Raw genomic sequence first — 27,542 nt, forward strand, 5'->3', positions numbered from 1 at the left:
TTGGTGTGTTCCATCAGCTTCTTGTTACGTAAATGTGGAAAACGTGGTAGCTGCTTTACCGATGCGTTTGTTTAGCTTGGTATCCAGAGAAAGTGTCGTAGATCATTGAGCCAATGTACACAAAGTCATGGACAACCTCCAGTTCATGCACAGAGATTGTAATGCAGGGAGGTGAGTCCACATCCTGAACCATGACCTGTATTTTCTTCAGGCTGATTGTCAGTCCAAAATCTTGGCAGGCCTTGCTAAAACGATCCATGAGCTGCTGGAGATCTTTGGCAGAGTGGGTAGTGACAGCTGCATCATCGGCAAAGAGGAAGTTATGCAGACGTTTCAGCTGGACTTTGGACTTTGCTCTCAGTCTGGAGAAGTTGAAGAGCTTTCCATCTGATCTGGTCCGGAGATAGATGCCTTCTGTTGCAGTTCCAAAGGCATGCTTCAGCAGGGCAGAAAAGAAAATCCCTAACAAGGTTGTCGCAAGAACACAGCCCTACTTCACTCCGCTTTGGATGTCAAAGGGGTCTCATGTGGAGCCATCGAAGACAACAGTGCCCTTCATGTCCTTGTGAAAAGACCTGATGATGCTGAGGAGCCTGGGTGGACATCCGATCTTGGAGAGAATCTTGAAGAGGCCATCCCTGCTGACCAGGTCGAAAGCCTTCGTGAGATCTATGAAGGCTATAAAGAGTGGCCGTCGTTCTCTGCATTTCTCCTGCAGTTGTCTAAGGGAGAATACCATATCAGTGGTGGACCTGTTGGCTCGGAATCCGCACTGCGATTCTGGATAGACGCTCTCTGCAAGTACCTGGAGCCTCTTTAGTGCAACTCGGGCAAACAGCTTTCCTATAATGCTAAGAAGAGAGATGCCGCGGTAGTTGTTGCAGTTACCCCTCTTGCCTTTGTTCTTGTACAGCGTGATGATGTTTGCATCCCTCATGTCTTGAGGTACTCCACCTTCTCTCCAGCAGAGACAGAGGATTTCATGCAGCTCAGTGATGATGATCTCTTTGCAGCACTTTAGGACTTCAGCAGGGATGCTGTCTTTTCCAGGTGCTTTGCCAAAGGCAAGGGAGTCTAGGGCCACGTGAAGTTCTTCTAGAGTTGGTTCACTGTGAAGCTCCTCCAGCACAGGCAGGCACTCGATGTTGTTCAGCACTTCTTCGGTGACTACATTTTCTCTGGAATATAGCTCAGAGTAGTGCTGCACCCAGCGTTCCATCTGCTGCGCCCAATCCTGGCTGACCTCACCTGCGGCAGACTTCAGAGGGGCAGTTTTCTTCTGTGTTGGACCTAGGGCCTGCTTGATACCATTGACCCTCCCTAATGGGCCGTGAAATCTGTTTATTGCCCTTAGGGTAATCAAGTGGCCATAAACCCATATAACCACCTGACAACCCTCAGGTCTTTCCAATTCCAGTTACCAATTGCTCTTTAACCGTAGAGCTTCCAATCCTGGTAGCCAGGCCAAATTTGGGGAACCCTCCCCTGAAGCCCTGGGGGCTCCAGCCTGAGCCCTCTTGGACTTGGCTTGAACCTCGGAGCAGGCTCCTAGTACTGGGTCTCCAGGTTCCACCCAGTCACACTGGATTAACTCCCACAACCAGTCCCCTTCGCTTCACCAGTCCCAATAATCCAGTCAGTTGTAATAGATAGGATTTATTGAATATAGATTTAAAGAACAGTTATACAAACAGCACTGCATCAGTCAAAGGTTTTAGAATTTAGGATAGGGCACACCAATACAATACAACACTCAGCACTATTAAAACAATAAAGAGATAGTGCCTAACACTAACTATCACTCACCAAAGTCTTAGATTTCCAAAGTCCAGTCTAACCCATCTTGCTGCAGTCAAGTTGGGTCCGTCTCGCCAGAATGGTCAAAGCTCAGGCCCCCTCAAGCCAGAGGCAAAGCTAGAGCATAGAAGAGCTCTTTTCCCTCACCTTTATAGGTCTCCTGACCCACCCACCAATCAGAACTTGGTTCCAGCCAAACATTCTTCAGGTGGACGTGCCACGAGCCTTCTTGCTCATGGTGGAATCCTCACGCCCAACCTTAGAAGTTCACAGCTGTACCTTGTTGTTAATCAAGTTGGCCTTGAAGCCTAGTTGGTACGGTATCGAAAGGCCCTGTGAAGCGGCTTCTTCCACAGTTTTCTCAGACCTAGTATGCACTAATTGGAAGTTGGTTACAGCTGGGGCCTTGCACGCAGGCCTAGCAGCATGGCTACAAGCAGAAACTTTCCCTGTTCAGATGTTACCTGGTCCTCAATATTCACTTTTCTGTCACAACAGTCCTCCTCCAAGGCTTAGAAAGGCACTTCACTCAGCCCCTCCCTTCACCAATGCAAAGTGATCACCTTTCTTTTCGTGTGCTCAGGGGGAAGGGAGGGGTCGGAGAAAGAAGGATTGATGGATTGTCAGCCAGCTGTCCCCCCCCCTCTCTATTAAGGAGGCTATTGTTAAAGGACTGTTCAGTTTTTTAAACTGATTTTAAAGGGGTGCATTTTTCCCCTTCTCCAGGGAGCAGCACATTCCTTCTCAATTTCAGGGGCCATTCGTGTTGAGTGAAATCCGTGTATAAAAAATCCGTGTATAACAAGACTGGACCTGCACTTTGAGTGTTTAAACTCTCTCCCCCTCCCTCTCCAGGTATCAATATATAAGTGAAAAGATCTCATGATAAACCATGACATGCATTTTGTAGATTTGTCCATGGCCAGACTACTGTGGAGTTTTTGACTAACATGAAGTTTAACATGGAGACTAATTTGGAGTTTTTTCTTGGGATGAGCTCATCTTGGACTATTCTTTTTTTTGGAGATGGTCCTTGATAAAGTTCTATTGCCCATTCCTGATGGGAATGGCCATTTCCGATAGGGAAAGGTGGCGGCTGGGGGTTTCTGGATTGCCCCTGAGACCCTTGCCTCCATTAGCACAGGGCTTTGACTGAGCAGGCTGTAAGAGTTATGAGGGTCCAGAGGCCCTCCCTTTTGTGATCTGAAAAGATCATGTTGGTCTTAAGGCCATGGAATTGCTTTGCAGGTCTGTCTAGGGTAGCAAGACAAGGTGTGGCCACTTGTGGAACTTCTCTGAGCCATAGGCAGCACATTTCGTGCATGAATCATGCATGTTATGAAGCGGTTCTTTCTCTTACTTGAGAATGTGTAGGAAGAATGGAAGGACCCTGCAGAAATGCAGCTGTGCACAGTGTGGCTGCATGAATGGAATAGCTCTCTTTGCAGTTTTGCACAATTAGAGGTCAGATTTGCAGGACTCCTACAGAATTTCAGAGATTTTTAGTGTGGAATTTAATTCCTGCCTTATGCCTTCAGCTAGTGATTCCTTGAGTGTCTGGGAGCTCCACTGTGCTCTCAGCTCTCCCATTCACTGCAGTAGTTGTTTCTACTCAGTGCCTACACCAAGAAGTGTTTGTATAACTGGAGAGAAGAATGGAGAAGCCTGTTTCATTTTGGGAAGAGCTGACTTGCAGCTGAAGTTTTCTACGTACTTCTTCTCTAAAATGGGGAAGAAGCCGTAAAACAGAAGGGGTGGACATAAGCATAGCTTGTTCAGCACTGTGCATGTTTACAGTGGTGTGTGGTTCTTTTTCCTCCAGGTTTAAAGGCCGTATTCCTAATTCAGAAGAACTGCTCATTGATGAAGTGCTGATGAGAGCAGGCGGCCTGGCCCCTGTGATGAATGGCTCTAGTGGGGGCCTAAGGTAATGTCTTGCTCTTCCCTATTAAGTGTTTTCATGTGTCAGTATGTTTTATGATTTGTCTAAAGGGTTTTGCAGAATGCTAACCAAAAAAAAAAGAACATATTTTCTTTCTTGGTAGTATTTTCTTGGGTTAGGAGTAATAAGCATTGATTGCTGGTGGCAAACTCAAGGGCAAGTTTTGTGTGTGCGTGTCCCATTGGGCTTGGGGGCAGTGCTATGGGCTGAATGAGTAATGTAGCATTGGGTATGGTGGTGGGGCTCTTTGTGAGTGCTCAGCCAAGACACCCAACCGCACTCATGAAAGGACGTAGAGGTGCTACAGGAACAAGCTGGCTGGGAGAGGAGAGGCTGCAAAGCCCATAAGCTAGAGCTCTGGGGCTTGGTGGCAAGAGGAATTGTTAATATTTTTGCATGGGGTTCTGCAGTGTGATTCAAGGCTACTATGCTTGTGTCCTTTTCCTCTTGGTCACAGGCATGAGGGCATGATGAGGAGCCTGGACCCTTGTGTCCGGGAGTGTAGTTGATAAACTGAACATACAGCCTTCAGCGTGTTTGTTGCTGTTTGTTGCAAGATAAATTTAGCAATAGCTGCTGCATTTGTGCCCAGGAACCTATTTGTGCCTATGAGGGAGCAGCTTTGGGGTAGGAGGCTGCACACATGCACGCACCTGTCCATTTGGGCAGCAGGTAATGTGTGCAAAAGGTCCCAGGGTCAATCCCTGGCATTCCCGGTGTTGATTAAGAAACCCATGTCTGAAATCCTGGAGAGCCCCTGCTAGCCAGGGGAGACAATCTTAGACTAGATGGTCTGACTTGGTATAGCGGCTTTGCAGATTCCGTTATGGTCAGCTGCTGAGCTGGTGTAAGATTCGGTGATGTTGGGCAAGCTCTGCAGTGCCCTTCCTTTGTTTTCAGTGCAGTTGACATGAAGACGCTTTGCGCACCGTTCCTAAGGCTGCAGCCCTTACTAGGAAATACGGTGGGGTCCACTCCTGAATACACATGCATAAGATTGAGCAGCAGGTGTCACCACTCTCTCGGATAAAATTAATTATTCACATAGTGAATCTGAGATCAGGGCTGTTCAGGTTCTGCTGCTGCCTCCTGGTCTTAAGGATGGGGTCTGCCTTTTCCTTTGGCGTCTCTCTTCTGACTGATATCAGAGTTTCTGATCAACTCAGTTACATGTCACGATGCATCACTCAGTGTTTTTCGATTTGTTTGTAGCATGTCCATCTCAATCTGTAAGGCAAGTTGACTTTTTCTTCTGCTTGTGGACAGGATTTTCCTTTTCCCTAGAGGAAGATCTTCATTTTCAGATAAGAACGTGTCACTCACTTCCTCATAGAGGTGGCAGTAAACAGTCTCATCCTTCCTTGCATTTTTCTCTCCAAAAGGCAGTATGTAATTGTTGGAGAACAGACGTATTAAAGAGACATGTTATTCCATGAGTGACTCTCCCCTCTCACATCTGCATGTGCTTCTGATAACAGGTGGATTAGAACGGTAACAGCTCCCATAGATTGAAGATGGAAGGAGGAGCGGCAGAGTTGGAAGATAATGTGGTGTATGTGAAATGAGACTTTCAGAGTCCACGAGATGGTCCGTCTCTCTCTGTCTCACTCTCCTGATGGAAAGTGTGGTCATTTTTCAAAGTTATCGTGCTCTTCTGCATTCCCGAGTCTTGGTGCCAGCTGGTTGTGAAGTTTGGCAGCAAGATGTCAGAAAGTTTGTTTCCTGTATTCATTCATCAGTTCTGCAAAGGTTACCAGATGAATGCGCCCTAAATAATTTAATGTAATGTAAAGCCAGAGGAGCCTAAAACGACAAGTCAATTTGTCTCCTTTATGCATTTGAATATGGAAGTGATGTTTGCTTCAGTCTCTGAAAAGAGTGCATGTGATTATTAGGGCTGGAGAACAGTGCTGAGCAGCTGGACTGTAGCATTGAAATGCCAAAGACCTTTGGGAAAAAAGAATAAATTTGTTGGGATAAGACGTTATCTCTACCTTCTGGTTGACATGAATATTTTCCAAGGTAAAATCTTAATTTTAATTCCTAGCAAAGCATGGCTCCATTTTTAAAAAGAAAAAAAAATATTTTGTGTACGCGAGTGTGTTTTTAAAGGTAAAAAGTATTTAAAATATTAAACTGTTCAAGCGAGACATTAGAGTTTTGAACAAAAATAAATGATACAATCAACACCCGAAAAACATATTTTTTATAATTAACTGCTCATTTTGAGTTAATTATCTACAATTACCAAATCTAATTGCAATTTATTCTCTATTATCTGTGGGAAGAATAGCAGGCAAGGGATTGTGTCTGCCTCACCAGCGTGCGCAAGGGCAAGAGGAAAGGTCCCAGTAATAGGCAAGCTCTTAATGGGAAAACAAAGGCGACTTGGAGCGGGTAGCCGTGCTCGGCACTTGAGAGGTAATTGTCAGAAACAAGGTTTGCACTTTTGAGGCATCTTGTCATCTGTTGGAAGGAACCAGTTTTCTACCTGCCCGCAAGAAAGCTTCTGCAAGCAAGCACAGAGCCAAAGGCTGATTTCAGCTCCATTTGACTTTTTGCAGGAAGGGGAAAGACTCACATGTCTGGTTGGAGAAGCAAGCACCTTCCTCTGCATTGAATAATGTTGTGCTTTCTCTAATTATTATTATTAAGGATAGTTATATGCCACTTTTGAACAGAAGAAATTTCACAAAGCAGTTTATCTAGCTAAACAAATAAATAAATAGTTCCCTGTCATAGAAGAGCTCAAAATCTTTTATTTTTATTTTTTTAGCCAAAGTAACAGCAGCAAACTTGAGAAGACATTTTGCTGGGCTGAGGGACAGTCGCTCTCCCCCCTACTAAATATGTGAGGACCACTATGCTAAAAGGTGCCTGTTTGCCCAGTTAGGAGAGAGAATTTTCAAAGACAAGAATGTATGTTGCCTATCGCAGCTCCTTCCACAGCGAGTGCTGAGTCTCTTGTCTCTTCCAGGAGAAACAAGATACGAAAGGTATTGTATGTCCCTTTCCTGACACAGCCAGGCTGGGAATACTAAAATCCTCCGTGTTTTTCAAAGAGAATTCAAGAATGGAACCTGCCTGTATGAAGCATCAGACTGTTGGTCAGTGTGGGCCAGTTCTGTGTTCTCTGACCGGAACAGGAGCAACAGCTGAAAGTCTCAGGGCAGAGTCCTTCCCTATATGGAATCCTTTCACACAGTGGTCTTGAATCTTCTTTGTGCCACAAACCCAATAAATAAGGAAATAAAGTATGAGACTGGGGACCCACTGTTGGTCCCAACCCTTCCAGGGACCCTATCCACTCACTCTCTGTCCCTGTATAAACCTCCCAGCACTGTTCACTGTAACCAAATATTCTTGTAAGAGAGAACAGAAAAAGTCAACATGAAGCCTAATGAAAGCTATTTTAGCACAATTGTTAAAAACCTAAGCAGGGTAGATACCATCTCCTGTTACCTGAAGGGGCACACCAGGTGCCTCCCCCTTTACTTGGTGGTGCTCTAGTCCAGTATTTTTCAATCTATTTCATTCCCATAAGTTGCTGTGACCCCAAAACTGAGACTTCGCAACCCCAGTGGGGTCCCAACCCCAAGACTGAAGAACAGTGCATTTTTGCCCAGCCCACAGGTGTACACATTTGGTTCCTTTTGCATATATGCAACGTTGGGCAGAAATGACTTAACAGGAGATGGCAGAGACCGAACCATAAACTTCTACAGTATGTGAAAAGTGCATTCTCTACTACTGAACTCAAAGCTCTTGATATTCTTAGCTTTGGGCCCAGCTGGTGGTGTAGCTAGAAGGGGTGCAAAGCACCAAGCCTTTTAGGGCGCATCACTGTGGCATGCAAGGGGCCCCTCCCCTTCAGAGCCATTCTGGGTACACACGCATAAGAAATGCATAAGAGCAAAGCAGAGGCATGCACCTGGCTCCGAAGGGGAGAGGAAGGAGCCCCTTGCATGGAGCAGTGAGGCTCCCTGCAAAATTTAGTGCTTTGCACCCCCACTAGCTACACCACTAGGTCCACGATTCAGAGTTAAGGTCTCCACCAGAAATTAACATAAGAAGAACCCCACTGGATCAATCCAGAGGCCCATCTAGTCCAGCTTCCTGTATCTCACAGTGGCCCACCAGATGCCTCAGGGAGCACACAAGACAACGAGAGACTTGCATCCTGGTGCCCTCCCTTGCATCTGGCATCTGACAAAACCCATTTCTAAAATCAGGGCTACACATACACTTCATGGCTTGTAACCTGTGATAAACTTTTCCCCCATAAATTTGTCCAATCGCCTTTTAAAGGCATCTAGGCCAGCTGCCATTGCCACTTCCTGTGGCAAGGAGTTCCAAAGACCAACTACACGCTGAGTAAAGAAATATTCTCTTTTGTCCTTGCTCTCCCAACACTCAGTTTCATCAGATGTCCCCTGGTTCTGGTGTTGTGTGAGAGGGAAAAGAGCATCTCTCTATACACCTCCTGCATAACTTTGTATGTCTCAATCATGTCCCCCCTCAGGTGCCTTTTTTGTAGACTAAAGAGTCCCTGCTTATTACCCCATTAAGGGTAACAAAGATTCTGCTGATCAGATCAAGGATCTGACTTTTCCAGTAATCTGTCCCCAGAATGCCATCCCACCTTCAGAGATTTCACCAAATGCTGCTGAAATACCACCATTTTCCCCCCCCCCCCAAAGCCATGGAGCTAAAATGTTTTTTTTAACTGCTGTAATTTCATAGGGACCAAATCTCATAATAGGCATTTGGATGCTGTTCCTCCATGACAAACTGATGCTTTGCTGATAAGGATGCTGCTTTATGTTGTCCTACAATACATTCCTGGATCTGCAGCGGGTCAGATGAATGGGGCATGTCTGCTTGTTTGTATGAAGCTGCTTCGTAAACTAGCTTTGCCCCAGTAGGAAAGGCACTCTAGGGTATTATCAAAACAGAACCACCTCCAGTTAGAGGTCTTTCAAAAAGAAAAGCAAAAGCCACACCCTCCGTCTCTCTGCTGCAGATGGTCTGCTCCGTGCTCAAGTGCCCACTCGCCTAGTGTTCAAGAAGATCAGATACACCCAGCACCTGCTTTCATGCCCACTCCTGACATCTGGGAAAGGTGAAATTTTCCTAGCAATCCACTTTTTTGTCCTTGTATTTCAGCTTGATTTTTGCATCTGAGTGCCTTGCACTGGGTGTGCGCGTGTCATTAGAGCACAACATTGAACTGGATTTCATTGCACATAGACGTGGCATTAATGATGACGTGTCCCATGATTGTGTCTTGCTTTCAGAGATTTCTGCCTTCTAGGCACCATGAAATTCTGCTCCAGATACAGCTTAGCTGTTCACCTCATGCCTGGCCGCCTCGTGATGATATGGGCAGAATCCACGGGGGACTTCTGCACAAGCCACAAGGAACTGGACAGGAGAAATGATGCAGATGGAAAGGTGGTAATAAATAGTGGATTAATAGAACAATTTTGTTTATTTTTTAAAAAAATGTACTTCACTTTTTTCTGTATGGAGAGCTCAAGATGGCTCCCAATCTGGGCAACATTACAAGTAAAACAGCAAATCAAAACAATCCCCCCAATAATGAAAACACATCAATTAAACAGAACAGAACAAAGGCAACAGGGGTGACTGCAATAACTACCGCGGCATCTCTTTCCTTAGCGTTGTAGGAAAGCTGTTTGCCCAAGTTGCACTGAAGAGGCTCCAGGTACTTGCAGAGAGCGTCTATCCAGAATCGCAGTGTGGATTCCAAGCCAACAGGTCCACCACCATTATGGTATTCTCCCTTAGACAGCTGCAGGAGAAATGTAGAGAAGGACGACAGCCACTCTTTATAGCCCTCATAGATCTCACAAAGGCTTTAGACCTGGTCATGAGGGACGGCCTCTTCAAGATTCCCCCCAAGATTGGATGTCCACCCAGGCTCCTCAGCATCATCAAGTCTTTCCACAGGGACATGAAGGGCACTGTAGTCTTTGATGTCTCAACATCAGACCCCTTTGACATCCGAAGCAGAGTGAAGCAGGGCTGTGTTCTCGTGCTGACCTTGTTTGGGATTTTCTTTGCTGTCCTGCTGAAGCAGGCCTTTGGAACTGCAACACAAGGCATCTATCTCTGGACCAGATCAGATGGAAAGCTCTTCAACCTCTCCAGACTGAGAGCAAAGTCCAGCTGGAATGTCTGCGTGACTTCCTCTTTGCCAATTATGCAGCTGTCACCGCCCACTCTGCCATAGATCTCCAGCAGCTCATGAACTGTTTTAGCAAGGCCTGCCAAGACTTTGTACTGACGATCAGCCTGAAGAAAACACAGGTCATGGTTCAGGATGTGGAATCACCTCCCTGCATTGCAATCTCTGCGCATGAGCTGGAGGTTGTCCATGACTTTGTGTAGCTTGGCTAAACGATCTCCGATACCCTCTCTCTGGATACTGAGCAAAACAAATGCATCGGTAAAGCAGCTACCACATTTTCCAGACTCACAAAGAGAGTCTGGTCCAACAAGAAGCTGACGGAACATACCAAGATCCAGGTCTACAGAGCTTGCGTCTTGAGTACACTTCTGTACTGCAGCGAGTCATGGACTCTTCGCTCACAACAGGAGAAGAAGCTGAACGCTTTCCACATGTGCTGCCTCCAATGCATCCTCGGTATCACCTGGCAGGACAAAGTTCCAAACAACACAGTCCTGGAATGAGCTGGAATCCCCAGTGTGTATACACTGCTGAAACAGAGACGCCTGTGTTGGCTTGGTCATGTCGTGAGAATGGGCGATGGTTGGATTCCAAAGGATCTCCTCTATGGAGAGCTTGTGCAGTGCAAGCGCCCTACAGGTAGACCACAGCTGTGCTACAAGGATATCTGCAAGAGGGATCTGAAGGCCTTAGGAGTGGACCTCAACAAGTGGGAAACCCTGGCCTCTGAGCGGTCTGCTTGGAGACAGGCTGTGCAGCATGGCCTTTCCCAGTTTGAAGAGACACTTGGCCAACAGACTGAGGCAAAGAGGCAAAGAAGGAAGGCCCGTAGCCAGGGAGACAGACCAGGGACAGATTGCACTTGCTCCCGGTGTGGAAGGGATTGTCACTCCCGAATCGGCCTTTTCAGCTACACTGGACGCTGTTCCAGAACCACCATTCAGAGCTCGATACCAGAGTCTTTCGAGACTGAAGGTTAACAACAACAAGCTATGCTACTGGATGCTGGAGCCTGCCTGTCTGACTATTGATGTGTGGGGCTCCTCGGGAGTGTATCTTGTCCCCCATGCTATTTAACATCTGCATGAAACTGCTGGGAGAGGTCATCCTGGGTTTTGGAGTTGGGTGTCATGAATATGCTGATGACACCCCACTCTGTCACGCTTTTCCAGCCAATGCTGAGGGGGCCATCAAGGTCCTGGAGCACTGCCTGGGGGCAGTTGGGAATTGAATGTTGGTTAATAAGCTGAAATTAAATATGGACAAAGCAGAAACCTTCTTGATGTGGAAGTCTGCAGTGCCGGCGCTAGGCTAGCGACCTCTTCTGAATGGGGTTGCTCTCATTCTGCTTCAACTTCTCTCTTCCCCCCTCCCTTGCCAACACAATTTTGGGACCTTAAAGAAATGTTGCTTTTCAGTGTTGACACCTTTAGAGACAGAGTAGTTCCCCTGCTGCACTACTTACGTAAGGCTTCTCAAAGCAAAGTAGAGAATGCCCCACTCTGTTTTAGGAACCAGTTTATCCCTTCCCCCAATGTATTGCTTTAGTGCCTGTGCACACCATCTCCCCAGTGCGGATGTCCATGTTTCTCCATTAAACAAGAGCCACCAACAGAGCAAGGCGACTTTTTGTGGGGTGTGGGATATTGCTGCGCTTGGGCACAGTGGGGCCTGCTAAAACGTCCTGTTTTCATCAGCCAGAAAGCCCTGTAAAAGACCCATGGCTGGGGGCTGCAATCTGATGTAGTCCTACCAGGAAGGAAGGTTGTAATTCTGCATACTCTTCTCTGGAAGTAATTTCCATTGAATACAGTGGAACTTACTTCTGAGTAGACATGCATAGGATTGTGCTGTTGATTTGACAAAGGTCCGCTATGTGGAAGTCCTCTTCTTTGGAATAGTTCATTTCCCCAGAGGATTCTCCATCTTTCCCTTCCCCCCCCCCCTTTTCTATGCTGCCCTTCTCATTTTGGGTGCACGGAGTCTCTGGCTTGCTCTGGAACAGGACTTCCCCTCAGATGTTTTTAATTAGCTGGAAATGTCAAACACAGAATTTCATAGCACTTACCCTCTCTTTGAATACGCATTGTTATGGTGATCATTCCAGGAAGGGAGCAATGTTGGATCCTTCAGTGTAACTAGAAGACCTTCTTGACCATCTGGCCATCTAGCAACAATGGATGGACAAAACAGGCTGATTGTGCATTATGGATGCAGGCTGCAGAATTCCACAGTTCTGTGATGCAGGGTGGTTGTGTTACTTGCGATTACCCCTTTTGTTTCTGTTTGGGTGCGGACTACACTGAGCACATTGCTTCAGAAGTCATCAAGGCCCTTTGTTCTCCTTCCCAGGCTGGAGGAACCCAGCATCAGGGATTGCTTTCCACCTTTTGCAATGTAAAACCCTGAAAATAACTGGCATGCCACTTAAAATGGAACAGAAAGTCCCCTCCAGCTTGAAGGCATCACACAGATTCCACTGGTAGAGCTCTTCTACCAAATGGAGCCAGATGGAGGATCATCTTCACAGCAGGCTGCTGAAGAACCCCTTCTCTGTCCAGCTGTAGAAGACCAGCATTCCACAGGAACCAGTGGCGACTGGAAGGCTGGGAGAACAGCACTCAGAACAGACTCATTGCAAAAAAAAAACAAAAACCTTTTCAAAGATCAATGCAGCATATATGTTTGAAGAAGGCCACAAATGACAGTGCAGTTTCATCTTCTGCAAGTGGATTTCAAGGTGGTGGCAGGTTTTCTGCAGAAGGAACAGCCGCTCCGGCAGCAGAACGTGGACACAAATGTTTGTCTGAATGGAGGAAGCCAGTGGAGGTGGCCCATGTACGGGCACATCAGTGACCTGTGGCTAAGGGCTGGCAAATCCCACTCATGATGGATCCTCTTCCTCTGGACATGCATTCTAGAGCTTCCCTACCAGTTGCAAGCATGCTGCTCACGGTTGGAAGGAACATAGCAACTGGACTGTTGACCATGGCACACAGAAGAAAAACACCTTCATTCTGTCTTCCACCATATGCAGTTTGCCTTTCACATCCTGGACAGAATCCTGGCCTGTCAGAGGCTGCTACTTGCAGCTACTTGAAGGACTTCAGATCTAGTTCTTACCCACAAAACAGCAGAAGGGCCACAGAAGTCTCTTCCAGGTGGACAGCGATGCCTTTGCTGAGGCCTGCCACCATGAGAGAGTCACCGTGACCACAGCGCGTACAGTGCAGAGAGACTTCTTGTGTAGGGCAAAGGTCCGATCTGCATTGCTGCCTACTGGACCTAGCAGAGCTCAGGTGACTTTACTGACTATACCACTGAAGGTTCCCTTTCTGGAGGACACTGTGACTGCATGCCTGGAATGGCACTTGGTAGTGAAGAGAGTCCACCACCTCGTAGGGCTGTTCTTGGCTCATTTTAGGTCCCTGAGAATTTTTGTGCCCCCTGCTCCATGTTCTGCTTCCTGGAGACAATTGAAGGAAGTGAGTTAGGGCATTAAGGCCTCAGCTGCTCTCCTTTTTGGCTGTGGGTGCTAGGAGGAAGCTGGAGCTGCACATGAAGAAAATGGTTCATCTTAAGCATTAGCAACTGCCCTGGAAGGTGCAAGAGGCCCTCAGTTACATTACCCCATCATAAACAAAAGCCCCATCCAGAAAGCATTTCATTGAGTTTGACATACAGAGCCTCTGTCCATTGGGGAATGGAAAGGCCTGGAGTCCCATGTCCTGAGGAAGAGGCTTCAGCACTAGTGGAGCCTGCCCGGCAGAACAGGTTGGGATTCTTTGAATCTCCAGGTCCATCTGGCTTCCAGCTTGGAAGCTCTCCCTTCTGTTGTTAGTGTTTCCTGGGGATTCAGATTACTGCTTGTGAAAAGGCTTCTCCCCAAGATGATCCCTCTAGGCCAGAAGCCTTCTGATTCGCAGATCCTTGCTGCCCTTTGCAGGATAAGAATGTGGTTGTGCGTTGCAACCAGTTGGCATGCCTTTGGGAGTTGGTTGTGTGTTGCTTGGAAACTGGGAGGAATGATGTTGTGGCTTCCCTTCCATTCTCCCACACAGAGATGGGCTGCCATTGATTTCACAGAAGTCCAGGTGTCACTCCTTACAGGACTATGAACAGTCTCATCTTATTTCCTGGTTGGAAACTGGAAAAATGCAGTGGTTTGGAGGGTGGTCCCGAGGAAGAGCTGCTCAAGGACTACCAGAAGCTAAGCAGGCACAGTCTGGGACGTATCTGGAGGAGAGACTAAAAAAAGTCACATATAAACTGTTGTGACCCTCAGTGGCAGACCCTCCGTGCTGTTGAGCACTGTTGTGGGAGTCCTGTTGGAATGTTGGGAGTGTTGGTGATGAGAAGGATAACAGCTGGAAAATCTCCTACCGGCGTGATCTGTGTGGCTTCCCTGTGAAAAGCTCAGAGGGTCCCTGCAGTGAAAGCCTGCCTATGTAAATCACCTTGAGCAAGATCTGAATAGCACTCCGAGAAGAAGGAAAAGCGGTATATAAACACAGAAATAAATTTGTTGGTGTAGCTGGTCTTTCCGGGACAGAAAGAGAGATTCAGGAGAGAGAACAAGGCCGGGCTGAAGTAGTGGGACTGAGCCAGCCAGCCAGCAGCGAGCATCAGCTTTCTCTCAGCGTCATCATCTGACCAGCATCCTTGGAGAGCCCAGTCCAGTCCTCTCCTCCGCCATGCTGTAGCAGGCAGCCACACCCAAAAGGCATGCTGTCTTGGAAATGGGGGTGACCTGAAGGTGGGGATTTTTAAAAAAGAGGGTACAAGATCTGGAGTGCCGCTGGATCCACCTCTTCCCCACCCCCAGTTACTCCCCCTTACCCATGGCCCACCCACCCCACTGATTTACCGGTGCTGAAGGATGCAGGAGGCCAACACCTCTCACCATTTCCAGCAGCAGTCAGGTAGAGCATGACAGCGCATCACATTTTGCAGTAAATTGGGTGTGCTACTAGAAAAGGAGTTGTGGCAGTGCTGCCCAGTGTGTCACTAGGGTTTGTGTCGCTCAGTGCAGGAGGCCAGCGCGTCACTCCCATGATGGACCTCCTCCCATGCAGTGGGTGGTACCCCGCTGGTTTTTTTGCTATGCCTTTTGATAGAACAAAGACGGTTTGTTTCATTGCATTCTTCATGAAACTACACATTGATTGACACATAACCTGATGGTATCGTGTTCCTACAAACTGTGATTTTAGCGATTTTGGTCACTAGTGGTGTCACCCCCCCTTTGTGCGTCACCCAGTACATCCTGCATCCCCTTAGCGATGCCACTGGTGCTGCCTGATGATAGGATTGAGCCATGAGGCTGCAATCCTATATACACACTTGCCTGGAAGTAAGGCCCATCAAGCTCAGTGGAGCTGACTTTTAAAAAGACATACAGAGGATGGTGCTTTACACCTGCTGTGTCTCAGTGATTCCTTCCAAAGGTTTTGTTTGTGGCATACCTATTCCGAATGCCTCGTGAAAGGAGAGTGATGGTAGTAGGGAAAGGAACGATTTCTGCAGCTTGTTAAAAGACATCGTTAGTGGTTCTTTTAGAGAATTTTGCACCTATGTTTGAGTGTAGAAAAAAATCCAGCTTCCTGTTCTTTCTGAGTGTACTATAATCAAGACATGCAGATGTATATGAGTACAGGCTTCCCTGGCCATGTGTTCCTCCCCTAGCTGCTGCTGCACCCATAGTCAGCCCCCTACTTTGTTCTGAGCTATAGAATGCCTTCCTTCCTTCCTTCCCTCCCCAGATGCTCCAAAGACACAGTTCTATCCTGTGATGCTGCTCCTCCTCTTGGGGCCACCTGTCAATTCTTTTCAGTCATGACACACATCACATCCTCTCTTTTAGCCCCAAATCTCTTGAGAAGGAGCTGCCAGTTGTGCCAGAACTCAGCGAGGGCTGCCAAGCTGCGAGTTGCTCTCTTGCGAGTTGCTCTCTGGTCCCTGGAGGTGCATTTAATAACACCTTGAGCCACCTCATCGGCTTCATGAATTTACTTAAATGCTACCAGCTTGTACTCACTCCCTTCTAGCCCCCCTTTCCTTCCTTCTGAGCAGTTCAAAACTGACATTTTGACAGCCTCAAATGAACTCTGTTACCAAACGGTTTGCAAGTTTTCCGTCTCGCTCATCCCCCTTCTTTAGTCAACTAAAATTTCTGCCTTACCCACGTGTCACTATCTCTTTAACAACCAGGCTCACCTGCCAGTCCAGGATTGGTTTATAGTGATGCTTGCAGTTTTTGGAGAGGAGAGAAACAGAGATGCTGATTTGGTCAATGAAATGTTCCTTAAAAGATCTACACAGAACTGCAAATGCTGACTTACGAGGTAGATACAAATCTTCGCTGTCAATAATCTCTGTATCTCTGCAACAGATGGGTGCCATTGCCCACTGTTGCATAACAGACATCTATATAATGAATTCTGTCTCATTACAAGTGCAAACAGGCTCCACTGCTTGTGGCCTTTGTGAAGGGGAGGCATTGCTCTTCCAAGCCTTCTACCTGGCACTTGACACAACTCCTGCTCAGGGCCGAAATATTTCAAATTCTTAATTCCTTGCTCCATTTCTTGAGAGCCAGGAACACATCTTGAACCTGCAGCTTGCTTGCTTGCTTGCTTGCTTTCTTTCTTTCTTTCTTTCAAAAATATTTATATCCTGCCTTTCTGTTTGATAATAAAAGGCCCAAGGCAGCTAACAGCAATATGTATAATACAAAAAATCCATAAAACGACTATGAATAAAATGGCAATAAAAGTAGCAAACTGAAGTGGCAGTTAATAGGAGCAAAAGCAGAGCGAAGCAGAAAAGTCGCCAGTTTGAACAGGGAGGGTTCAGTCCTTCACCTGATGGAGAGGGAGTGCCATAACTGAGGCACCACTGCAAAGAAGGCCCTTACCCTTGCTGCTGCCAACAAAGCATCAGAAAACAGTGGCCCATGCAGGAGGGCCCCCTGGAGGAAGGAGCATCTTGTATGGGAGAAGTCTAGATACTCCCCCTTCAAGCAGTGAAAGGCTTTAAAGGTCAAAAACAAGCACCTCAGATCGTGCTCGGAAACAAACTACCAGCCCCTACAATTGAAGAAGCTGTGACCTGACAGAGGCAGGTATCTGCGAATTCCTCAAGTTTCTAGGCCGCTGGTGACATTCTGCTTGAAACGTGGTGGACCAAGAACTCTCCGAACCACTGAAAAGAGAATAAGTTGGTTCACTTTTGAGTGGATAGTGTGAGAGCCTCATGTTTCCTTTTTTCGGCAGTGATGATGGCATGTTTTGTCATGCAGAAGTGAAACTTTCAAGTATGTTCTCTTGATTAAACGCAATATCAGAAATGCAGTCGCATATCAGCAAGGCAAAGAGTCCTACATGCCTGTTGCCTGTCAGTGTGTCCTGAAACTGAAGCCTGAGGGCAGTCAACTGGGGGTTCAGCCTGTGCACCATAAAACTTGGACCAAAGAGAGAAGTGAGAGGCTGGCAGCCGGATCATCCAAGGAGCCTCTTCTATGGCACCAGTGGCCTTAAACTCTTTGTGTCATTGTGGTATCTTCCTCCCTGCTGCTCTCAGGTGCCAAAAATGCAGCAGGTCTGAAGGCAGGGCTCTTCTGCGTCTAATGCCATACTTGACTGAGCCATTGTGTCAGTGACGAGGTTCCACCTGGCTCTCTTGGGCCTCGGACTCTGGCCCTGTTCCCTACAACTTCCCCTATTCCCTGCCACAAATCTGCCACATTGTCTTCTCCTCCACTCTGCACTTTGCTTCCAAGGCATTGCTCCCCCCCAGCAATGATTGCATCATCTGCTGCCCCAGGACTTTGGGTTTACATCATCCACATAATCCAATGTGCAAATATAACATGTAATTCTGTCATCTGATCTCAGTCTAAGGATACTAAGGCATTACCCAGAGTGGTTTACGGTAACTGTCTTTGCAACAGGAGTACTGAAGATCAGATCTCATTAGAGTTGTCTGGGTGGCTAGAGGGTAAAGCCACCTCCTCTGGCTGAAGTGACTAGAGGAATTTTCACCCCTTGCTCTGGTCCAATCAGCAGAGCTACACAAAATACTCAGGGTTGTTTTGATACATCAGGTAAGATACACATAGCAAGAACACACATCTGACCCCCAGCCAGCAGCATTCAAATCTTTATTTACCCCAACAAGCAATTGTAAACCTACCCTATCACTTCCGTGCAAAAGCTAATCATCCAGTCAACCTCCACCACATCTCCAGAGTTGTCAGCAAAGAGAAACTACCTCCAAAAAAATCATCCAAACTAGCTGGCTGAGACGAGCTCTCAATGTGTCCAAGATAAGTGAGTTCGTAGCAGGGATGGGTGAGTTCAGTGCAGCTTGACTTAAGTTGAGTCACGGGTCTCCGCCCCCACAACTGGACTCGAAAACTAGTCCTAACAGGTGGACTTTCTGAGTCTCCCAGAGCATTTTTGTGACTCAAATAGACTCAAGTTGTTCCCTTTAAAAAACCCAAGGGGGAAAAAAAAAAACAGGGCTGCTACTGGAGTGTGTGTATGTGTGTGTTGAAGTTCTCTTTAAGTACTCCACTGCTGACCCATCCCATCTGTAAACAAGGTGGGAGGGGGTGGGACAGACTGCAAGGGAGCACGGACAGAAGCAGCAAGAGGGAGGAGGGTCACATTCAGCAGCTGCGCAGCTTATCAAAACAACCCAATGGTTTGCATCTCTACTCAGAAGTAGTCCCATTTGCTAACAAGAGAGGTGATGCTTCTTCAAGGCTGACATTCAGATGTGCCCTCAAGTCTGCTCCTTCCTGCAAACACAGCGCCGTGAGGTTAAAACACACTGCCGTTGGTTGCCACACTACCAGACACTTGCAGTTGCAGGTCAGCTGAGCTATTACCCACGGAGTTCTGTTGGAGGCAATCAGAATCCCAACTGTATAGGTTATTCTGCTGTGGAGAGTTGATCCCAGAGTGATTTGTTCACATTGTGAGCCCATTGGAGAGCAGGAGCCCACTGTACGAGGCAGGAAGGACTGGTGTCTTTGACGGAGGACTCTCATTTGTTCTGACTTAGAACGTGCCACAATCATTTCGTTCCCCACTCAGGAGTCTGCTTCACAATCTCTGCTGAGTGGATGAGAGCTCTGTCTCCCACTGTTCCTGTCCTTGACTAGACCCTCAGTCCCTTTCTGTGCCTCTTGCCTCCTTGATGGTGACTGTTCCCCACCATGGAAAACATTTCTCTGCTGACCCTTGCAGACAGAGCCCCCAGAGGGCATCTTGGGGGCATCCCGCATTCCCACCCCCACCCCAAGTTATTTAAGCTTTCATGAGTTTTGTTCTATTTTATTGTTTTGATTTTGCAATGTATACCCCCTCCCTTTTGGCCACAGCTACTCCTCCAGGACCCTTCCTCGGTGTGTCCTGGTCTTCTGAGCAGAGCTGCAGCTTTCTAGGGGTGCCTGGCCTTACTCAAGCTGTCCATTACGCTTACAAGACTGCTAATTTTTTTTCAGAGCCACACAGAGAAAATGTTAGATTTGACTTGGCTGATTTGTTCTTCGCACTGCTCCTGCGGTGAAGAGGATTGATTTTTGTGTTTCTTTTGATGTTGAACTTGCTTTCCTTTGGAACACAATACTTGGGCCTTAATCCTTTAACCTTGAGTCTGAGCACCTGGCTTCGCAAGGAATGGGGGGGGGGGGTTTGATGGAGAAGCAGACTTCCCTTTTGTTATATCAGATCTACTAAGAGTGATGATGTAAAGTGAGAGGGAACCTTCAGAGAATGTATTTCTTTGTTAAAGGGCGTGTTCATGAGTGGGGAGGGGGACTGGTGTAATCTTGAAGGTTCCTGGTTTATATCTACCGTGCACACCCTCAGTTGCCCACACTTGAATGCACCATTCTCCACACCTGACAGCCTTCTGGGAAGGAGGGGAAGGACACTGACCTCCCTTAACAAGGCCGTTGTATGGAAGGGGTTTGGCAAAGTAATGAGCCTGGAGTGCTTTGAATCCACCACACACATGCCTCGTTGTAGTGTAGAGTTTGTGGAGGTTTAGCGCTGGCGAAGGCACAGCTCCTGCTCTCATCCTTGACATCGTTCTGGCCCCATTTTTCTCTAGAGTATTTTTCAAGGTTGCTTAAAACTCTTAAAAACGCTCTGTTTTATGCTGCTGCTTTTTGTCTTGTTTACATTGCTTTTGAATTTTGGAAACCTTGTTTTTATGGTTTAGGTTTTTAATTTGAAAAGCCACTTTGTTATGTAACATGTTTTATTTTTAATGGAGCATAACTATATTAAATAAATTACAATTCATTAAACTCTAATGACAGTAAACTCAGCAGCTGGATGTCAACAGAAATCTGAGTATTCACAGCTCTCAAAGTGACCCCTCAGGACTCTCAGCCTGGCTGTGTGGGTGGGAGCCTTGGGGGGATTTCCTTGCCAGGGGGGTTTCACAGCAGGAGTACCAGCAGGACTGGAAACTCCGTTTCAAGTGGTTGTTCACCTTGCCTGAGAGGGCAACAGTACCCAAACAGTTATGGGTGTTTCTCTGAAATGTGGGAGAAATGGCTTCCAGATGCACCTTCGGACCCCAGAGCACTGAGATAGAGTCTAGGACAGTGTTTCTCAAATTGTGAGTCGGAACCGACTAGGTGGGTCACAAACCAATTTCTTTTTTTTATTAATTTTTTAATTATTTTCCAAAATAAAAATAAACAACAAATATAAACAAACACATAACAAACACAAACTCAATACACAACACCAAAAAAACCACAAAAACACACCATTGGAGGGTGCAGGCAATCATATATCAATATATCTAAGCAATCAATACATATCTTCTAATCTTGTTCCTCTTCTAGTTTAACCTTTTAATATCATTTATCTATCATATCATATCCTGTATATCCTGCATCATGTATACAATATATTCATCTAAATGCCCGATCTTATACATCTACAACTTCATTTTCAAACAAGCATAAAATGGTCTGCATTGCTCCATTTGTGTCGGTTTATGTTGTTGATCCAAAATCTCTGTAAGCCTATCAGTTTCTGCCACATTCATTATTTCCTCTATTAATTCATCTTTCATTGGAATTTTAATATCTTTCCAGTATCTAGCATATAAAATCCTTGCAGCAGTTAGTATCATAATAACGAAATACACATCATTTTATTTATCTATAATATCTCAGGTGATATTAAGCAAAAATAACTCTGGTTTCAGTGGTATCGTAAATCCAACAATCTCTTGTATTAGATTCCTTACCATTTTCCAATATACTTGCATTTTTTTACATGTCCGCCACATATGATAAAACGTCCCTTCTTCACATTTACCCTTCCAACAATTTTTTGATATGTTCTGATTCATTTTTACCAGTTTTACTGGTGTCATGTACCATCTATAAAACATTTTATATACATTTTCTTTAAAATTTGTTGCTCTAGTAAATTTTATATTATATTTCCAAATCTGTTCCCATTTTTCTAATGTAATATTATGGCCTATATTTTGCACCCATTTTATCATACATTCTTTTATTGTTTCTTCATGCATCCCAAAATCCAATAGGAACATATACATTCTTTTGATATATTTTTCTTTTGTTTCTAAGAGTATTCTATCAAATGGCATCTGTTCTGAATAGAATCCTTCTTCTTTATCTTTCCCAAATTCTGAATCAAGTAGCAAGCGAGTCCACCAATCCATCTCCACACCCTGTCTTAACAGTTCTTTTGTCTTTAATTGCCCATCTTTCTTCAATAATCCAATTTCAGGTGGGTCCCCGTTCATTTCAATATTTTATCTTTAATATACAGTGGTGCCTCGCATAACGAAATTAATCCATTCCGCGAGTCCTTTCGTTATGCGAGTTTTTCGTTTTGCGAAGCGCGTTTTCCCATAGGAATGCATTGAAATTTAATTAATGCGTTCCTATGGGCAAGAAAAGTCAGAACAAAGTCAAATTTGGTTTACAAAGTGTTTATTAAGTGCTCTTTAAAGGCATGCATACTATACAGAGGATTTCAAAAACGGGGGGATGCTGAGTGGGGAGCTTGAAGGCTGTAATCCTGTGCGCACTTTCCTGGGGGTAAGCACAATGGGACTTACTTCTGAGGAGACATGCACAGGATTGTGCTCTAAGCTGGGGAGGACAGAGCAGCTGCACTCAATTGCTTGCTTTTGCAGTGATCATGGGGGGAAACGTGAAGGAAATGGGGCAGTGAGAGGGTGAATGAGCGATGGGGGATGCTGAGTGGGGAGTTTGAAGGCTGTAATCCTGTGCACACTTTCCTGGGAGTAAGCACAATGGGATTTACTTACGTAGACAAGTAAAGATTCGCCCCTTACTAGGGTGAACAGGATCATAAAGTGACATGAAGATCCACCCCTTACTAGAGTGAACGGGATCATAAAGTGACATGAAGATCCACCCCTTACTAGGGTGAACGGGATCATAAAGTGACATGAAGATCCGCCCCTTACTAGGGTGAACGGGATCATAAAGTGACATGAAGATCCGCCCCTTACTAGGGTGGATGGGATCATAAAAGGATATGAAGATCCGCCCCTTACTAGGGTGGACGGGATCATAAAGTGACATGAAGATCCGCCCCTTACTAGGGTGAACGGGATCATAAAGTGACATGAAAATCTGCCCCTTACTAGAGTGGACGGGATCATAAAGTGACATGAAGATCCGCCCCTTACTAGGGTGAGCGGGATCATAAAGTGACATGAAGATCCGCCCCTTACTAGGGTGAACGGGATCATAAAGTGACATGACGATCTGCCCCTTACTAGGGTGAACAGGATCATAAAAGGACATGAAGATCCCCCCCTTAAGACAAACCAAAACAAAACAAAAATTTGTTATGCGAAGCATAAGTCATAAAAATTCATTGTGCGAGTTACCAAACTTCGCACAACTCTTTCGTTCTGCGGGTTTTTCGCTGTGCGGGGCATTCGTTATGCGAGGTACCACTGTATTAGACTTGATGCTACCATGTATGACTGCATTTGGGGAAATGTGACATATCTGTACTTTGAACAGGCTACTATGTATATGCTTTTAACAACGATAGTAAATGGGACTTACTCCTGGGTATGTGTTGGTAGGATTGCAACCTATGATTTTAAAAAATTTTCCTGCTTGAGGATGTCGCTTCCGGTCATGACATCACCTCTGGTGGGTCCCAACAGATTCTCATTCTAAAAAGTGGGTCCCGGTGCTAAATGTGTGAGAACCACTGGTCTACGACAGCAATTTTCAACCTTTTTCTTCTCATGGCACACTGACAAGTCACTAAAATTGTGAAGGCACACCATTAGGTTTTTGACAATTGACAAGACACACCATGCTGCCAGTGGGGGGTCTCACCCCTCCCCATTAGCCCTACTAATAAATGACCTTTTTCCCAAATTCTTGTGGCACACCTGTGGACCACTCATGGCACACCAGTGTGCCACGGCACAGTGGTTGAAGATGGCTGGTCTAGGAACTAGATGTAGCCTAGGACCCCAGAGCACTCAGTTATAGGTAACCAGTGGATCTCATGTGGAATTGGCATTGCATGTTCTCCATGGCCAGCACCAGGCAGAAGCTTCACTGTTGCACTCTGGAGCAGCTGATGCTTCCAGAATGTCTTCAAGGGAGAGCCCAAGTGATGTTTCTTACTGCATTCAGTCAAGAAGTTTTCAGGGTGTGCAAGCCAGCCACAGTCTCCTTACCCTTAATAAGAATGAGCAGCCAGCGTACCAACCAAAGCCCCAGGACCACTAAACATCTAGGAGCAAGTTTGAGTTTCAAGAGTCTGTGAATTCCCATTGCCTCAGTATTCATTCCATTCGTCATATTATTCAACTAAGTTGACTCAACAGTGGACTCTGAGCATGGAACAACGGACCCCATGGTTTTTGGGGGTGGAGTACGTATGCTCTGCCCTGGATGCACTCAGAACTAGAGAAACCTCCATAGTGCGCCATCTCTAGGACGTGGGGTCAGTCAGAGTGTGGTGGAAGCCATGTGTCTTTTATGAGGCGATGGCTAGAAGACTGGAAATATGAAATGATGGATGTAGCAGGCTGGGAATCTGGATGACAACAGATTTTGCTGGAGAGGCATAGCTGGTGACGTATGATTTTGTCGCTTACCATCTCGTCTCACGGGCGCTCACTGTGTTTCTGTGTAACCTCCATCTTACTTCCACCCCTTCTGCTCTCTGAGAGCCCAATCCTATCCAGTTTTCCAGAGCCAGTGCAATGGTGACAATGGGGCATGCGTTGCAACCTTTGGTGGGGAGGTAGTCACCGAGGCCTCCACAGAGTAAGGGAACATCTGTTCTCTTACCTCCTGGCTGCATTGCAGCTGCACCAGTGCAGGAAAGTTGGATAGGATTGGGCCCTGAGTCTTGTGTGTTCTGACAGGCAGAGGAGGAGGTAGTGCCTGAGAGAGACAGAGGCAGTGCACTTGGACCAAAGGTTGGCAGTTTGCAGGCACCTTGTCTAGGGTAAGGCTGTCAGAGCCTTACCTGCTAGCCTAGGCAGCAGTTACTGCTGAGATGGATCCATCATCAGCAGTAATAGCAAGTTCAATGGATACAGCGCTGCTCTGGGTGTGCACAGCCTGTCATTACTACTGCAGCTCGGCTTGCTAAAACGGACTCTTGGATAAGGGCCACCAAAGCTCAGCGACTTATGGAAATGGGTCTGTGGAGGCTGATGGACAAATGAGAAGCAGAAAAACCAGTCCAGCTTCTCAAAGGGCAGAGTTTGTGGCAGCAGCTGCTCTCTCTCCCTGCCCAGCATCAAGAATGGCTCCATGAGCAGCAGCAGGAAGAGTCTGGAGCGCTGGATTTTTATAGGATCATTAATTATATGTTATAAGGCAGCTAAGCATGGCATTCGTAGTGCGATGAATTTCATTATGAATGGCCTTTTCATATTCTTCATCTCATTATATTCTGTCCTTGTGACCTGGAGTTTAGCTAAAGTTATTGTTCGGGTTAACTTTCATTTAGCAGCCAACCTAATTTTAGAAGCTGAATGATCTTTAGATTTTCTGGTGTGCTGTGTGTGTGTTTTCCAGTATCATCTCCTTGGGAAGACATGTTTTGTTTTTGCAAGCCGGTTTCATCCTTTGCAGAGAGAGGTTTCCAATATGTCCTGATATCCTCAAAGATCTTCTCTGCCTTATCCCCCCAGGTAACCCCATCCACCTCCACGGGTTCAGCTGTCATCTGTAGGCCAATAGCTTTTCAACCCATTGAGTCTCCTTGTCTCCCATACAACTTTCCCCCCAAAGTATAGGTCCAGTTGTTTAGCCAACATCTCAGCCTTAATCTCACTGGAAAGGAACCCCTTGTTTTTCTTCCCCAAACCCTTTCTGCTCTAGTGTTGTGCAGTCATGGTTCTGTCTTGGAGTGGTGTCCTAGGCATCCATGCTGCCAAATCGCTTCCAGGATCTCATGCACCACCAAATGACTTCCAGGGTGGCTGTTTCCAGCCGTTCAGGGGCTTGGGGAGGGCATCTGCCCCCAAAGTGGTGCAGGCATCCGCTCGGCAGGAGCGTCAGTGGTGCAGTTGTTACACCCCCCCGGGTGCATCACCTGCAGCTGCCCCCCCGGCCGCTTGCTCTGTATGCTACTGCAGTTCTGTGGACTTCTGAGCAGATGTGCTGCTTCTGCTGCTGCACTATCTCCAGCACTTCCTGTAAGCTGTCTTCCTCTGTAAGTTCACTGGAACGCTCATCTGGGGGGGGCGGGCTTTGAAACAAGTACACCCGCCTAGTTCCATCTCCCATCTTGTCTGTCTTAAATGCCTCCTCCTAGTTTCTCCTGAACAGCCCAAACATTTTATTTACTATTTACTGGTTTTAAGTACCACAAGAGCCAGTTGGTTCTGACTAATAAGAACATAAGAACAGCCCCACTGGATCAGGCCATAGGCCCATCTAGTCCAGCTTTGTTTATCTCACAGTGGCCCACCAAATGCCCCAGGGAGCACACAAGACAACAGACACAATATGGGTCCCAGTCCCCTCCCCTGCATCTGGCAATGAGAGGCAGCCTGCCTCTAAGATCAAGAGCTTGCACATACCTACTATGACTTGTAACCCTTAATGAACTTTTCCTCCAAAAATTTGTCCAATCCCCTCTTAAAGGCATCCAGGCAAGATGCCATCTCTACATCCTGTGGCAAGCAGTTCCACAAACTAATCACATGCTGGATAAAGAAATATTTTCTTCTCTCTGTCCTAACTCTCCCAACACTCAACTTTTGTGAATGTCCACTGGTTCTAGTGTTATGCGAGAGGGAAAAGAGCGTCTCTCTATTCAATCTGTCCATCCCTGCATGATTTTGTATGTCTCCATCATGTCCCCCCTCAGGCGCCTCTTTTCTAGAGTGAAGAGGCCCAAACGTTGTAGCCTTTCCTCACAGGGAAGGTGCCCCAGCCCAGTAATTGTTTTGGTTGCTCTCTTTTGCACCTTTTCCATCTCAGCTATGTCCTTTTTAAGATGTGGCAACCAGAACTGGATGCCATATTCCAGGTGTGGCCTCACCATCGATTTGTACAATGGCATTACAATATTAGCTGTCTTATTCTCAATGCCTTTCCTAATTATCTCAAGCATAGAATTGACCTTTACCGCTGCCGCACATTGAGTCGACACTTTCATCAACTTGTCTACCACCACCCCAAGATCTCTCTCCTGATCTGTTACAGGCAGCTCAGAACCCATCAGCCTATATGTGAAGTTTTGATTTTTTGCCCCAATGTGTATGACTTTACACTTACTTACATTGACACGCATCTGCCATTTTGCTGTCCAGTCTCCCAGTTTGGAGAGATCCTTCTGGAGCTCTTCACAGTCTCTTCTGGTCTTCACCACTCAGAAAAGTTTGGTGTCATCTGCAAACTTGGCCACCTTGCTGCTTAGCCAGGTCATTTATGAAGAGGTTGAAGAGCACCGGTCCCAGGACAGATTCTTGGGGCACTCCACTTTCCACCTTCTCCTTTGTGAAAATTGCCCATTGACACCCACTCTCTGCTTCCTGGACCTCAACCAGTTCCTAATCAGGAGAGGACCTGCCCTCCAATTGTTGCAGAAGGTGGGATTTAGGTCAGAAACTCAGTTTGGCAGAGGCTGTTCTGTCAGTCCATGCAGTGCTTTCACAACCAGGAGTCAGACAGGTTTCTGCAGATACGTGGGCTCCGCTCTCAAAGGATTGTTTATGTACCTGTGACTCGACATTTACATGACTTTCTTTTGTGAAGGCTGACAGGCCAGCTCGCTGGGGTAGCAGCTGCCCTGCTCTGCTCTGTATGAAAGGCCACGCGCAGATTCCTGGCATATTGTTCCACTTAAAGTGTGCCAGGTCTGACTTCGATGTGAATCTCTTCCGAGCTGTTGCCTGGGTGGCAGCAGGGGGGGCTCCTGAGATTTATTTTCCTGGGGCGAGAGAGGATAATTTCTAATCATTTTGCTGTTTATTAGGGCAACCAATTAGGGCCGACATTTTTGAAGAGGAGGATCAAAACATGATTGATTTTTGTAGCAAAATTAGGACAAG

The 27,542-nt window shown here is 46.5% G+C and overlaps 1 protein-coding gene across 2 annotated transcripts in view; it reads left to right on the plus strand.

Moving 5' to 3' along the window:
* KIAA1328 (KIAA1328 ortholog) overlaps window positions 1-27,542 on the plus strand; it is a 258,629-nt gene that overhangs the window by 176,954 nt on the left and 54,133 nt on the right. For both annotated transcript variants that reach the window (XM_066618101.1, XM_066618102.1), the window contains exon 8: window positions 3,620-3,724. In XM_066618101.1, the coding sequence (XP_066474198.1) occupies window positions 3,620-3,724 (105 nt within the window). The remainder of the gene's footprint in view (window positions 1-3,619; window positions 3,725-27,542) is intronic.

Source organism: Tiliqua scincoides, chromosome 2 (genome assembly GCF_035046505.1).
Source record: "Tiliqua scincoides isolate rTilSci1 chromosome 2, rTilSci1.hap2, whole genome shotgun sequence".
Classification (NCBI taxonomy): Eukaryota; Metazoa; Chordata; class Lepidosauria; order Squamata; family Scincidae; genus Tiliqua; species Tiliqua scincoides.